Source organism: Photinus pyralis, unplaced genomic scaffold (assembly GCF_008802855.1).
Source record: "Photinus pyralis isolate 1611_PpyrPB1 unplaced genomic scaffold, Ppyr1.3 Ppyr1.4_LG2, whole genome shotgun sequence".
In the NCBI taxonomy this organism is placed as follows: Eukaryota; Metazoa; Arthropoda; class Insecta; order Coleoptera; family Lampyridae; genus Photinus; species Photinus pyralis.
Genome location: NW_022170403.1, coordinates 40,343,889 through 40,358,555, shown reverse-complemented (window position 1 = coordinate 40,358,555; position 14,667 = coordinate 40,343,889). Strand labels below are relative to the sequence as shown.

The window sequence follows — 14,667 nt, the reverse complement described above, 5'->3', positions numbered from 1 at the left end:
TTCCCTCCTTCCCTCCCATGTCGCTTCCTCGCGCAAACTCGCTCTGCATCGCTCCGCGCGAAACGTCGGTCGGTTGGGTTGCCTACATACAGGCGTGAAATTCCAGAAGATAAATTTGGTTCTGCCGCCCTTATTTTAGATTTCCGACCCCAAGTGTCCTATATCAAAATACTCCCCTAGGCACCCCCTATACGCTCCCAAACGGTGGCAGGTACTATAGGAATCACCCTGTATATTGTGTAAATCCCATGCGCAAAACATTCTTTTTTTGTTGACCGGTCGACCATTTTTTTTTTAATTTATCGATTGACTATCTATTAATCGATAATTATCGATAAGTTATCGATTAACCATTGAGAACAAATTTCAAACGTCAGAATTTAAAAGAAATTTTGTATCAAAATTGCCAGGTGTGACGTGTGATCCTAGATCAGGGGTCGGCAACCTGCGGCTCTTTTGATACCTATAAAGTTGCGGCTCTCCGTATTTATCTAAAGAAATTAGTTCATTTGTTCGAAATTCGCCTTTTTAATTAATACTTATTTTGTATCAAAAGTATACTTGCAGCAAATAATTATCTAATTTTTGACACTTGTTTACTTTCTGGTATTCTTTTGTTTTTTTTATTATAGCCAGCCTACTCCGATGTATAAACACGTAATTAATTAATGAGTAGGTACTTTTGTGAAAAATATTGAATAACCTAAACACTGCGGAGTTTAAGCACAGGGCACCCCTTATAAATATTTAAGAGAAGACAAAAGCGAATAGCGAAATAAAATAGTGGTAGTTCCATTTGAAAAAGAATAGTTATAGCACTTTGAACAAACGGCATTGAAACAACCAAATATTCAGGAGGTTCTATTTAAAAAGATCAGTTATTAATTGACATCGTAAAAATGGAACACCCTGTACATTCAAAAATAATTTCTGTAGATCCGCAACCACCAATATTTTTACCAGGTATCTATCAGCTATGTAGGAAAAACCGACGGACTGTTGCAGCACCCTGTATATAGCCAAAAACTATAATATTGAATCAAAAATTATTTGTGGCTCTTTAAGAATTGGGAAATTTTGTAAATTGTAATTTTTAGCTCTTCCGTTTCAATAAGTTGCCGACCCCTGTCTTAGGTAGTTTAACCGGTGGCAACGGTTTAACCGACACACACAAAAATTAAGAATAGATAGCGATAGGTAGGTACATTTAATTTCTGTTACAGTGATCAAGGATGCCTGCGTATTTTTTGCTTTCCTGTTCAAATGTAATTCAATCTTCCTTAAGGAATGTTAGGTAAGGTCACGATTCATGAAAGGAAGAATGTTTATCTTACGTCATTCAACATCCTGTGTGCCACATAAATGCCTTATAAGTACGTTTCTTGGGTATCTAGAATTCTGTATACAACAATTACAAATCGAGATAGTGGGTTCATTACAGATTCCTGTATAATAATTAACAAAGGTAAAAAACTGACATTATTATTAATCTTTCTCGATGGTAGAGACATCTACGTCTTGTAATTTAAACTATTGAAAACAGTCACATATCCTGCCATTTAACCTGCGCTTCTGATAGTTATAAATTCAATGGTATAGTTCCGAACTCTAGACCAGTCGTTGCGTTCGATCAACTTTTTGTTCGATGTGGTAGGTTCGAGAATGCAGTCACTTTCAGGTTCACATCAAGGTCAGCCGATGTGAACAAAGCACATCGGGAATCGACGCCCGGTGTGACGTGTGATCCTAGGTCAGGGGTCGGCAACCTGCGGCTCTTTTGATATAAAGTTGCGGCTCTCCGTATTTATTTAAAGAAATTAGTTCATTTGTTCGAAATTCGCCTTTTTAGTTAATCTTATTTGTTTACGAAATCAAACGTACTCTTGCAACAAATAATTATCTAATTTTTGACACTTGTTTACTCTGGTATTCTTTTGTTTTTTTTATTATAGCCAGGCCGGAACATTCCAAACCGGCGATTACAAACCGGCAATGCACGAACCGGCGCCGCACCAAGTAGGCGACATGCCCAGGAGCCCAGCCGGGATTTGGTCATACGGGCGCTGGTTAAGTCGGCGCGTGTAAAGCGGGCATATTAATGGGCACTTGTTCAATCGATGCGATCTGCAAATTATGTTTCATACACATTTGGAATGATGGGCTAGTCGTCGCCGGTATGGTCATTTCCGGTTAGTAATGTACCGTAGCCAGCCTACTCCGATGTATAAACACGTTAATTAATTAATGAGTAGGTACTTTTGTGAAAAATATTGAATAACATAAAAACTGCGGGGTTTAAGCACAGGGCACCCCTTATAAACATTGAAGAGAATACAAAAGACAATCGAATAGCGAAATAAAATAGTGGTAGTTCCATTTGAAAAAGAATAGTTATAACTTATAGCACTTTGAACAAACGGCATTGAAACAAGTAAAAATATGCAGGATGTTCTATTTAAAAAGATCAGTTATTAATTGACATCGTAAAAATGGAACACCCTGTACCTACATTCAAAAATAATTTCTGTAGATCCGCAACCACCAATATTTTTTACCAGGTATCAGCTATGTAGGAAAAACTGACGCACTGTTGCAGGACGCTGTTGCTGTATATAGCCAAAAACTATAATATTGAATCAAAAATTTTTTGTGGCTCTTTAAAAACTGGGAACCCCTGTCCTTAGGTAGTTTAATCGAGGATTTTTTAACATGTAAACTACCGGGGCAATTGCCCCAGTAGTGCGCTCATTTACCCATGTAGTTTTTAATTTTTTTAATGCAGAGTTGGGCATGTATATGTAGCGCAATACTTTTCTCTGTAGTAGTAGGTATTCAGTATTTAATCAGAAATCAACCGCGTTTAGCCTAAAATAACAAATAGGTACCAAGTACCTATGTAGTCATTGACGACAATAACAACTTTAAAAACCGCAGTGTTTATCTATTTTATTTTACTACTTCTAGGTACTTACCTACCTACAACCAACTTATTTTTTCGAGGATTTTGTCGGCTATCACGCTTTAAACAGACAAGCGATCGAGCTTATTAGAAGAAACGTTAAATTACAAACTTTAAATGGGACAGCTACATGTAAGTTTGATCCACGACCTGCGGTGGCAGAATTTTTACAAAGGAAGGATAGGCGTTACAGGGAACCCTCCAAAGAGACATATTCCGACAGAAAATTCATACATTTCATACATTTAATTTCTGTTACAGTGGATCAAGGATGCCTACGTATTTTTTGCTTTCCTCAGTCAGTCAAATGTAATTCAAACTTCTTTAAGGAATGTTAAGTAGGTCACGACTCACGATTCATAAAAAGAAGAATGTTTATCTTGCGTCATTCAACAATCAACATCCTGTGTACCACATAAATGCCTTATAAAATATAAATACGTTTCTTGAGTATCTAGAATTCTGTATGCAACAATTACAAATCGAGATAGTGGATGATAGTGGGTTCATTACAGATTCCTGTATAATAATTAACAAAGGTCAAAAACTGACATTATTATTCATCTTTCTCGATGGTAGAGACATCTACGTCGTGCAATTTAAACTATTGAAAACAGTCACATATCCTGCCATTTAACTCGCGCTTCTGATAGTTATAAATTCAATTCTCATAGCTTCTTTCCTTCTTTTGCACAGTTTTAAACGATATAGCATGACCATAGAACAACAAACTGTTCTGGGGCCACGACAAGGTAGTATAGGTAATTACAAGTAGGCCAACGGTCGTTTCGAATTTAAATCAAAGTATGGTTAAGTTTACACATTTGCATTTGAATTACGTATTTTTTGTTTAGATTATGAAAATAATTTAAATACAAGTGGAAGTACTTGCACGATTATGCTCTTCTTCAGTTACAAATATTGACTAACCTTACATTTGAGCAAAAATACCTTTGTATTTATAGGTAAGGAATTCGTGATCATAAAACTTTTATGTTCAGTTTGTTCACGAGTTTAGCAATCATGATCATAAGGTCACACTTCGAAAGGACGTGAAGCGCCTAATGGTATTATGTTTTTGTGATGTATTGGCAACCAGAGTTACGTTGCACTCCTAATCAACGACCTATTAGGCGTTTCCGTCACCGACAGTGGAGCCACCACTCTCTGGTGAAGGTCAGACACGAGCTATCATACTTATGTTTTTGGCTATCTATTTTCTAACGTTTGTCTCTGTATTAAATGATCTAGCAATTTCCTTTGTTATTATTAACGACCAGGGGGTCAATTTTTGAGCGCTCGCAAATGGGAAACGTATACGGAACAATACGAATAGTAGTTTGTTTCAAATTTTGACAGCACGTTTCTTTGCGCGCTCTTAAAATATCCTTCGCTTTTTTGCGAGCGGTAGATAGCTGGCGTAATTTGATATTCGAATGCGTTTTGCTTTGAATATAAAGTATAGTGACCAGTTGATCGTCAATTTTAAAAATTTTATCGAAAATAGAAGAATTGATAAACGTTTTGGCCATTCAAGATTTTAGATTTTTTACGTAATTTGGTTTTCCGGGAACTATAGGGTGCATAGACTGCACGCATGTGCCCATTTTTCCTCCGAAAATTGAGGATCCGGAGCATCCTGAATATTTATATATAAACCGAAATGGTTACCACTCTATTAATGTGCAGTCGGTAAGTTTAAAGAATGGAAGATGAGTGGATAACGTTACAAAAATGTTGTTAGATATGTGACAGCAGCCTCAACATTCTAAATGTGAACGCAAGGTATCCGGGAAGTAGGTACTAACGATGCATATAGATATACCTATATCAGAAAAAACTCGTTGTTGATCCATTCTCTAAATGGGGTGATGAACCATATAGGAAATAGACGACTCAATTCCTCAAAGGGGAAGGTTTTGAGAAATTGAGTTTTCCTATTTATGGAATCAATCAAATGTCCATGGTCTTATGCAGCAATTACATCGATTAGTATTGGGTGTGTGACACATTTATTAATAAATGTAGTTCCTTACACTTTGGGGAAATACTTATTCTTTACAGGAGATTCGGGATATCCCCTTCGCTCTTGGTTGTTAACACATTTTAATAATGTGGAACCAAACACTCCAGAAAGCCGTTACAATAATCTCCACAAAACAACAAAGGCAACAATAGAGATGTAATGGTTTGTTAAAGAAGCAATTTCGTTTTTTATTAAAGCATCGATTTCTTCATTATACCTGTACTCCAGTCGACGCGCCGCTTCGCTCTAGTGAGCGGTACCCTTTATTTTTCACATATTCCACCAGCATAGTTTTTTGCTTTTCGGAATCATTTGCACCTCTCTTTTTTAAACTGTCCATTATAATAACGAGGTACAATTATATACACCTCTTTAACCATAGAACAGATGGAATGAGAATAAATACGAAATTAGATTTAATTTTGCGAAATGTCAATTTTAATTCAGGTGTTGTCAAATCTATCAATCGCAATATATGATCGCATCTTTACGATGATCGTAAGTAAAGTTGCGAATAATAGAAACTGTCACTCAAAAATTGATTGTTTTCTTGACATTCGTAACTACGTACACGTAACTTTGCGTATTCGCAAAAAAACGATCGCATCTCAAAAATTGACCCCCTGGCCGCTACTTATTAGTTTTTTATCCCCAATTTGGCAGATTATGATAAGTTGTCGCCACTGTCATAAAATCTAGAAGTTGGTATGCGACTAGTATTTTGTGGAATGCTTCCAGTTTTCGTTGCTAAGCAACATAAGATAGACAAGTCGCACACATTTCAAATTGCTGCTTTATACATTTGCAATAATTTAAACTTAATCGATAAATATTATCAATTATGCAGGAGAAATCGGAGGACGAAAATAATCCTCTGAATTTATCAGACGTAAGAGGTTGGCCACTACAGAGGGGTACCTATATACTCAATTATCTGTACATTTAGCTCGAAAGTGTAGACTCGGAAGACAATATGGAAACAAATTATAGTGATAAGCCTCATTCTATGTTGAATCACCCTGCAAGCAAGCACTTCCCTTTTTCACGTCGACCTTCTCAAGCACTAACAGATCACTCGGATGATGATCGAGTAGACACCGATCGGTTCATCTCAATAGAAGTAGGTGGCATAAATTATGATATCAACTGAATGTTAAGTACTTTATATTTCAGCCACAATCTGCACAAGTTGAGAGTGCCGGACCATCGAGTAGTCGGCAGTCATTACCAAGATCTGAATCTCCAAATCTTCAAGAAACACAGCTTGGTATGAAAGGAAGCTACAGCGATTCAGATGAAAGCGATGAGCTTGGAAATACTAAAAAGAAACGAGTTGCAATTCCTGGTGAATATAACCCTGGATCGTATGATGACTTGGAGGTCTCAAATGATATAAAAGAAGTGTTTCAGTATATTACCAAGTAAAGTTACGATTTATGTATTTTACACCAATTCAATTGGCACATTTACAGGTACGTCCCACAACAGCTTGCCTTGGATTACAAATTTAAACCATTTGTTCCTGAATTTATACCTGCTGTTGGTGACATAGATGCTTTCTTGAAGATAGTACCTCCACAAAAAACTTTATCAGGCAACGATTTTAAAGCTGTTGAATCACACTTGGGACTTACCGTACTTGACGAACCTGTAGCCAATCAAAGTGATCCTGCTCTACTGTATTTAAAACTACGAGCCGCTTCTATCACAGTCAGTCACACTAATGAGTCGATGGTAAAAGAAGCTGTGCACTCACCATATAGCTTATGTGGTTCAATTACAGGTTGTAAAGAAAATTGACGATGTTGAGAAAAACTCAAAAATCATAGATAAATGGATAAAAGATGTATCTGAATTGCATCGAAATAAATCTACAACAATTGTGAAATACTCGGAGTGAGTAAACCCATTAAAATAATCTCTTATAAGCTATCATTGAGTAAATTGCAGACCAATGCCGGATGTAGATGACCTGCTTCAAGAATGGCCTGAACAATTTGAAACGTCATTAAAACAGTACAGTATACCTAATCCCAAATTTGGTGGCAGCTTATCTGAATACATTAACATACTTTGCGCAATTTTTGATATACCAATTTATAAGAATAAGATTGAATCATTACATGTACTCTTTTCGCTCTTTATACATGTTAAAAATGCCCAAATGTATCCAACATATTCGGACGTTAACATCAAAGAAATTACTAAAAGCGAACCTGATCATTTAGTATTAGATTGAAAGAGATTATGTAAGAAATTAGAGTATACAGTAGCAACTAGCAAATATAATAAATTAAAGAAAAAAGTTATAAATTTATTGTAAATGAGCCAGTCGTTTATAATCGATCTTTTCCAAGTGCACTAAAGGCTTTAATTGTTCTGCAAACACCCGCATGTCTTCTGCAATTGCATCTTGACCCGACGGAGCTAGAACTGATAACTCAACTAAATAACTCTGTGAAATAGGTTCAACACTTTCACCTGGTTTATTAGTCAAACCACCCATTTTAAATACTTTCGACACGGTTATTTTCATACGTCCCTTCCTAAACATATAGCCCCTAGATATGTATTCAAAATCCATTCTGCAACCCAATTCGGTAAGAAATTCTACAATTGTAGAACTGCATGCCATATCGATACTTGATCGAACAACTGTAGGCCTGTTTTTATCTCCCAGTTCGTGTTGCCCTACGTAACGTAGCTGCCACGGAGCCTCTGGTACATCCAAAGCTCTTCGAACTCTTAACGGTAATACCATTGCAGATCCCGGACCTGAGGTTGCACGCAGTGTAAAGCATAACTCATGATCGTGAAAAGATTCCGGTCCACTATCTACGTTATCACATAATCCCCTCAGTCTATGAAGTAAGACCTCAACATACTGGTCTAACACCGAACCTTGAAGTAAATATTCTTGATCGGGTACAATGTTAGATTTAAGAGCGGTGTTAAGTGTATCTGTCGCCGATCCTATTACTGCCATTTTTTAATTAGGAAAATTCACCAGCCACAACTCATTTGCTGTTGATATTTCTTTTTGTTCAATCCAAATTACGAAAATGTTATAAAAAAACAAAACTACGAAATTGCACAAACAATTTGAGGTTAATGTTAAATAAAACTTAACCTTGACAGTTTAAGATGACATTTTTCACTATACCGGGTGGGCAAATAAAAGGGGGAACGGATTACAGTAAAAAGTGTGTGGGGTGGAAATAAAGTCAAACCAATCATTTTGACTAAATAAGCGGGAGACCAAACTGTTTTATTTGAAAATTATATCACCAACAGTCCCATAAATTGTATTTCATCTTGAATTTTTTTTTAGGAACCGGACCACATTAATTGACAAGTTACGATTAGGGTGTCGTAAAGCCGCGTGCGCACAGACCTGACGCGACGCGCACGCGACACACACACGACGCTCCAAAATTGCTAAGTGTGGTCGGGGAGCGCGAGCGGCTATAGCGCGGCCTATCCGAGGCTCGCCGCTATCCATTTAACTGCAGCTGATCGAGGTATATAAATCCAAACCCGTTTTCTATACATTTCACACCGCCACATGGAGATTTTCTTTGCACACTCACATGTAGTGTAAAATTCACATTCAGAGAGAGATTGACGCAGGGTGGCTACAAATTGTGCTATAGATTGATGTTCTTTTTGGGCTATGCCGAGAAAATAATGTTGGCTCACTACAGGTTTCCTTTGCGGCGCCAACATCTCCCTAAATTTCTTCATTAGATCTTCATATCCAATCTCTTTTATAGGGTTATCGGGTCCCATGAATGCCGCTAAACTATTATAATGATTAAGCCCGATCGAAGCACATAGAAGTTGAGCTTTTTTCTGCTCGTTTTGCAGATTTTTTTACGGCTGTATAATTTTCGAAACGTTCAATATAACAGTTGAATTTTTCTTTTGATGGGTCAAAACTTTCAGAAGGGACTATTGTTCCCATGGGTTGTTGCGCTATGTTTTGTGTTGCCTGATGTACTTTATACGAATCGATTAATCTTGTCTGGGTTTCGTTAAACAATTTCATAAATTGTTGAAACTGTGCTTCATCCATTTTTAACGATTTTTCTTTTTATGTGGTTTGCATTCCTCTGTTTACTCGTCGCCAATTGTTGTGTATTAAATAAGCGATTCCAATTGCTTTTAAAAAGTATATTGTGAACAAATTGTACATGTGATAGTCCGAGACCCGGCTGCCATTTTTCATGACCAATAATAAGAAACCTGAAATTTTGTAGAACATTGCTAATAAACGTAGTGAACGTCAGCTGGCCCAGTAGCGGTGGGTGTAGTCGCGGCAGTCATCCGAAGATGTATAATTATGATGAACAAAAACCAATATTAAGAAAGCTGAGATTTGGTTTGTAGGTTGATTACTATCTACATAAACGGAAAAAAGTAGTCAGCTGACTGTTTGGTGGTGGGTGGGTTGTACATCAGCTTCACGTGTTAACATGCGAAAAATGTTTAGGTATTTTATTTTATTTTCTAAATTTGCATTTTTCTCTAAAGGTAAGCATCAGAGTGAAAAATGTTAATTACAAAAAATATGTGTCTTGATGAAATCTACAAAAAACTCTCCTAAACGTTTTGCGTCGGGTTCAAAATAAAGGCGCTAGAGGGCATTTTCTAAATGTTATACTGGTATTTATATATCTATGGTTATACTATGAGTTATGACGCGTGTATAATGAATGCTATGACCAAAGATAATTGCAATGACTCTCTTAAAAGTAGACGGAAAGTCAAGTCAGGAGTTTACCTGCCAACTAGTTTTCAAGGTAATTTGTTAATTTCTCTTCAGGAAAAAAAGAAGAAAATAAACAAAATTATGTCGTTCCGCACTAAATGTTGAAGGCAAATTGTTGCAAGGCAGCCCAACATCATTTTTTTGATTCGCAAAGTTTCAAGTCCGTGTTGCGGCCGGTACTCGTTAGTTACATTTCAATTTAGGAACGCGTCGCTCGCAACGTTGCAAGATGTTGCGAAGCAAAATGTTGCATCCGACACGTTTCAAGTCTAACGTTAAGCCTTAAACCACGGAGGTACTTATGCCTTAAACATTGTCGTGATTATACGATATACGTATACTCTTCTCAAGCATAACGGACACAATGGCTTGGTGTCCCGCGTCAGTAGCAAATTCGGAGCAGCCGCTGTGCAAGACACTCAAAGTTCAAAAAGTAGGGGAGTAGCATCGGTTTTTTTCGAACTTTGCGAATCAAAAAAATGATGTTGCGCTGCCTTGCAACAATTTGCCTTCAACATTTAGTGCGGAACAAGTGTTATAACAAGTCTCTGGTGCGGAACGACATAATTTTGTTTATTTTCTTCTTTTTTTCCTGAAGAGAAATTAACAAATTACCTTGAAAACTAGTTGGCAGGTAAACTCCTGACTTGACTTTCCGTCTACTTTTAAGAGAGTCATTGCAATTATCTTTGGTCATAGCATTCATTATACACGCGTCATAACTCATAGTATAACATAGATATATAAATACCTAGATACAGCCATCTTTAACAAACGTACCTCGGTTTTTAAAAAACATATCAAAGAAATTTGTACATCTCTCCATTACTTTCTAACCAAGAAGAAACATGTTCTATCTCTTTTTATTGCATTAACCACTATGTCGTACGCGAATCGGACGCTTAAAACAAACTTAGCGCGTCCCATAAGTCATGTGACAGTTGACACATTTCATGATCGCGCGAAATCAAATCTAACTAAAAATATTCGCCCTAAACATGATGGGCGGTTTTTTCACTAAATATTATGTAATTATTGCGTTATCAATTGATTACGAATAACATTAGTGCTTGCCATAATGATAGACGCGTCCATAATTGTTATTCCTGAAATAGTTTTATTACATAGAGCTACGCGATTCAAATTTGGGACTATGTTTACCTTGTTTGGCATGATGTGCTACAGTGAATTCATTGCTGGCTTGCAGAATATCAAAAAAACCGTAAGTAAGTAAAGTTTATGTTCAACATTTTAATTTTAATTGCATGGTTTTAGGCGTAATGGTAACGGAGATTAAGTCGCGACAGGAAGTGAATTCGTTTCCAATTATCATTTTGGCCTATATGATGTTGATGCAGTGCGTTTGTATCATTATCACAAAGAAGGATCCGTGCAATATTCTTAGAAAAACGAGATTTATAGACTGTGTGTGCGTGCAATATCAAATTTTGGTCGCTACGCGTCTTGCCTACCTTTCGGCATATGTCCAATCGGTGGGTTTTCTTTTTGAAATTATAGTGCTAATTGTAGTAAGTAAGCTACACGTGTACATTTATTTAAAATAAATACAACATCTTAACAATGATATCGAATTGGTGATAATACTCATTTAGTGAACATTCATTACCTATGTTTGTAAAAGTTCACAATCCGAATCATCGTCAGATGAAATTGACAAATCCGAATCATCACTGTCATTATTAACACTGATTATAAAGTTCAGAAACATCAACCAAATTAATCACTTTCCACATGTTCACACACTTTCTTCCAGTTGTCAGCTGTAATGTTTTCAAATTCTTCATTTGCCAGCTTTCTAAGTAACATCTTCCATTTTAAATGTAACATTTCTTGCTGCTATGCGATTTAAATAAATAAAAAGGCGGTTTATTTATGTTGTACAGTCTCAAATCTGATAATTTTCTGTGTGATTTGTGCTAACAATTTGATTGACAGTTATAATAAATAATGCGAATCTTGTCTTCCATGCTCAGGGTACCTCTATGAAGGATAGCGCTATACGTAATTAATGTGCCGAAAGTGATGGTAATAGATGGTACGTCCTTTTGAACTATGTTGGGGTATGGCTGTATCTATGTATTTATATATCTATGCGGCGGGTTGTATACGTATTAAAATTACGTTCACTGAATATGTAAATTACCTACATATATATAGGTAACAGCATTATTTGCATTGAATATGCAAAAAGTTTTGATTTGTATGTATAGAAATATCTTACAACCTGCAATGTAAAACGATGTCAATGTGACATCTCCGTGATTGTAATTTTTTAATCGGCCAACTTTCAAGGTTAATTTCTTTTTGGTACTAGGACCAAAAGTATGAGATGAAACGTAATTTTTACTCAAAAGTTTATATTATAAAGTATAGCGACGGAAGAAATGCAGTACTTCCCATACAATGCCGATAGGCAACTCAGGTAGCATTTTACCTGGACAATATTAACACTATAAACAACGTTTACTCTATGCCATTATATTTATATGCAATGGTTTATGACTCTATTAGACCAGCAACAAAAGAATCTCAATGCCTTCCATTTATTCGTCTATTAGTACCAACGATAATTGACGGATGAAAAAATATTGTACGTCAATAAATTTAATATTCAGGAGTAACAACGTTTCATTTTTTAGAACCGTTTCATACATTTTTTCATACATTTGATGTAGGTATCAAAAAACAATTTAATAATAAAGGCAAAAATAAATAATAATAATAATAAACCCTACATAACTTCACCAGACACAGACACAGACACTAATCGTTACTTGATTTTAATCCGTGCGATTAGTTAACCAGGCTAGACCTGAGTTCTCACAAGAAACACCGATAATAATATCGATTACATAAAAATTATGTACATTTTGGACGATGTATTAGATAAACATAACGAAGTGTTTGTTGTCGGACCTTCTTGAATCTAGCAGCTCTGTTAAAAAACTGTTCATATAAAAATTGATAATCTTGCGTCTTAAATCAAATCTCAAAGAAAATTTCCACCAGCAATATTGTCGACCAATGAAATGCGGATTTCGTACGTGTCACATTTCCATGGCAACCAAGGAATTTATCGGAAATTTTTTGACGTGAAAAGGTAATAAATTTTTCACATAAAACGTCGCTTATTGTTCGTTGCGGGTCACTATGGTGTGAAATTTTCTTACCGAATACCACACGTGCTGGAATAGAAATTTTTTCTTACTCACGAATATTTTATGAAAGTTCAAATATTTGTGAGCTCGAAAAGTTTACGGAAATAGCAAGCATTAGTACTATTACAAGTGATAATTTTCTATTTCAGCATGTCGTTAGTAAACAATTGTCAAAGTCCTCGTGTGAGATCGAAGGGACTTCAGCGAATTTTTTTTGTGGCAAATCAGCATTCTATTAGCCACTTTTAACTCAACCATCAATAACATCTTGCCGTCCCTTCGTCGGTACCCGCTTCCGACGTCCGGTGCATCCCCAATTTGCCTTTGAAGTTTTGACTCCACCATCAGTAAGCTCTTGTCGGCGGCTACCACATACAATTTGTCGGTACCCACTTCCGACGTCCCGTTCATCCGCAATTCGACTTTGAAGTTTTACTCCACCATCAGTTTTCAGATTGTTTTCAAATTGCCGTTGGAAAGATCTTTAAACGGATACAACAACTGTGTGCCGAAAATTTGTTTTTTTCCTGGGTACGAAATTAACCTAATTTTACAAGGCGCACGTCTTCGAGGGGTAGTTGACTTAGGGCGCCTACAAGGTATCTTCCTCTGCGAATTTTGTTTCAGAAAGCTCGAATAGCCATCTCTGTTTCTCGTGTCGCTAATAGAGCTATGAGAAGTGCCCCAAAAATTGAAAACTATTTTGTGGAGGGTTTTTAGCAAAATTCATCTAAATGCGAATTGTGGGTGAACGGGACGTCGGAAGCGGGTACCGACAAAGGGAATGTGGTAGCTTGCGACAAGATCTTGTTGATGGTGGCTAATACAATACTGATCTGCCACACAAAAATGCGCTGATCTCACACGTGGACTTTGATAATTTTCTTATCTACCTATGCTTTAAATAATTCCGCTATAGGTTTGACGGCTAGCCAAATATAGTATTTTACATTATTAGCCAGGTAAGTGAGTTTTTACTGGCGATAGGAGAAGTTGATTGGCGAGCCGTCAGGCGAGCCTGTCATCTCCTAGAGCCAGTAATAGTATTTTACATTATTAGCCAGGTAAGTGAGTTTTTACTGGCGATAGGAGAAGTTGATTGGCGAGCCGTCAGGCGAGCCTGTCATCTCCTAGAGCCAGTAAAAACTATTACCTGGCGTATAATGTACAATATTTTATTTGTTACTCATTTGTAAACAATAGTAAACGTAAATAATTACTTGTTAAATTGATCTCGAAGAAAGGTCTAAAATATCATGTTATCCATGTACTTAACAGAGACTTCGCATTAATTCTGGCCAATGAAATGACTAGATTACTAACTTGTAAAATTTTTACAGGTCAGCTGTCAGTTTTACAAGTAAGTAGCGTTTAAACATGACGTTTACCCGTTTGCGTTTTGTCTTGTTAATCAACGTTTACAACTGAGTAACAAATAAAATTATTTTCGTAAAGCAGGCGAATGTCATGTTGGAATTGGAAAATTTTCGAAAATCTAATAAAACATTATTTGTAATGAAAAATGAGTCATTTATTTTGTTGTAAATTACATCAGAATTCAGATATATAATTTAATAAATGGGGGAAGGTTGAAACCGCAGCAAATACCGGGCTACATTGCGGAAGCCACGCGAACCATTCTTACATCCGCGCACCTGTGAAAATCGTTATCATATAAATTTAGAAATCTATGGGGCCATAGTTTGATCGGATGTCATAATTGTTTAAATAA

General features: G+C 36.4%; 2 protein-coding genes across 3 annotated transcripts; one reads left to right on the top strand and one right to left on the bottom strand.

Moving 5' to 3' along the window:
* Positions 1 to 5,741: 5,741 nt before the first annotated feature.
* On the top strand, positions 5,742 to 7,224 carry LOC116164004 (intraflagellar transport protein 46 homolog). The gene is made up of 6 exons (XM_031478132.1): positions 5,742 to 5,874; positions 5,932 to 6,105; positions 6,159 to 6,406; positions 6,458 to 6,719; positions 6,769 to 6,881; positions 6,936 to 7,224. Exons 1-6 carry the CDS (start codon positions 5,827 to 5,829, stop codon positions 7,222 to 7,224), a joined length of 1,134 nt encoding a protein of 377 aa, XP_031333992.1. The 5' UTR covers positions 5,742 to 5,826.
* Positions 7,225 to 7,250: 26 nt separating this feature from the next.
* LOC116165063 (mediator of RNA polymerase II transcription subunit 18-like) lies at positions 7,251 to 8,091 on the bottom strand. 2 transcript variants are annotated; one of them, XM_031479335.1, is made up of 2 exons: positions 7,467 to 8,091; positions 7,251 to 7,418 (listed from the first exon to the last, which is right to left on the bottom strand). In XM_031479335.1, exons 1-2 carry the CDS (start codon positions 7,969 to 7,971, stop codon positions 7,300 to 7,302), a joined length of 624 nt encoding a protein of 207 aa, XP_031335195.1. In that variant the 5' UTR covers positions 7,972 to 8,091; the 3' UTR covers positions 7,251 to 7,299. The 2 variants fall into 2 exon arrangements, with proteins under 2 accessions (XP_031335195.1, XP_031335194.1); XM_031479334.1 differs by having other exon boundaries at positions 7,251 to 8,091.
* Positions 8,092 to 14,667: the final 6,576 nt, after the last annotated feature.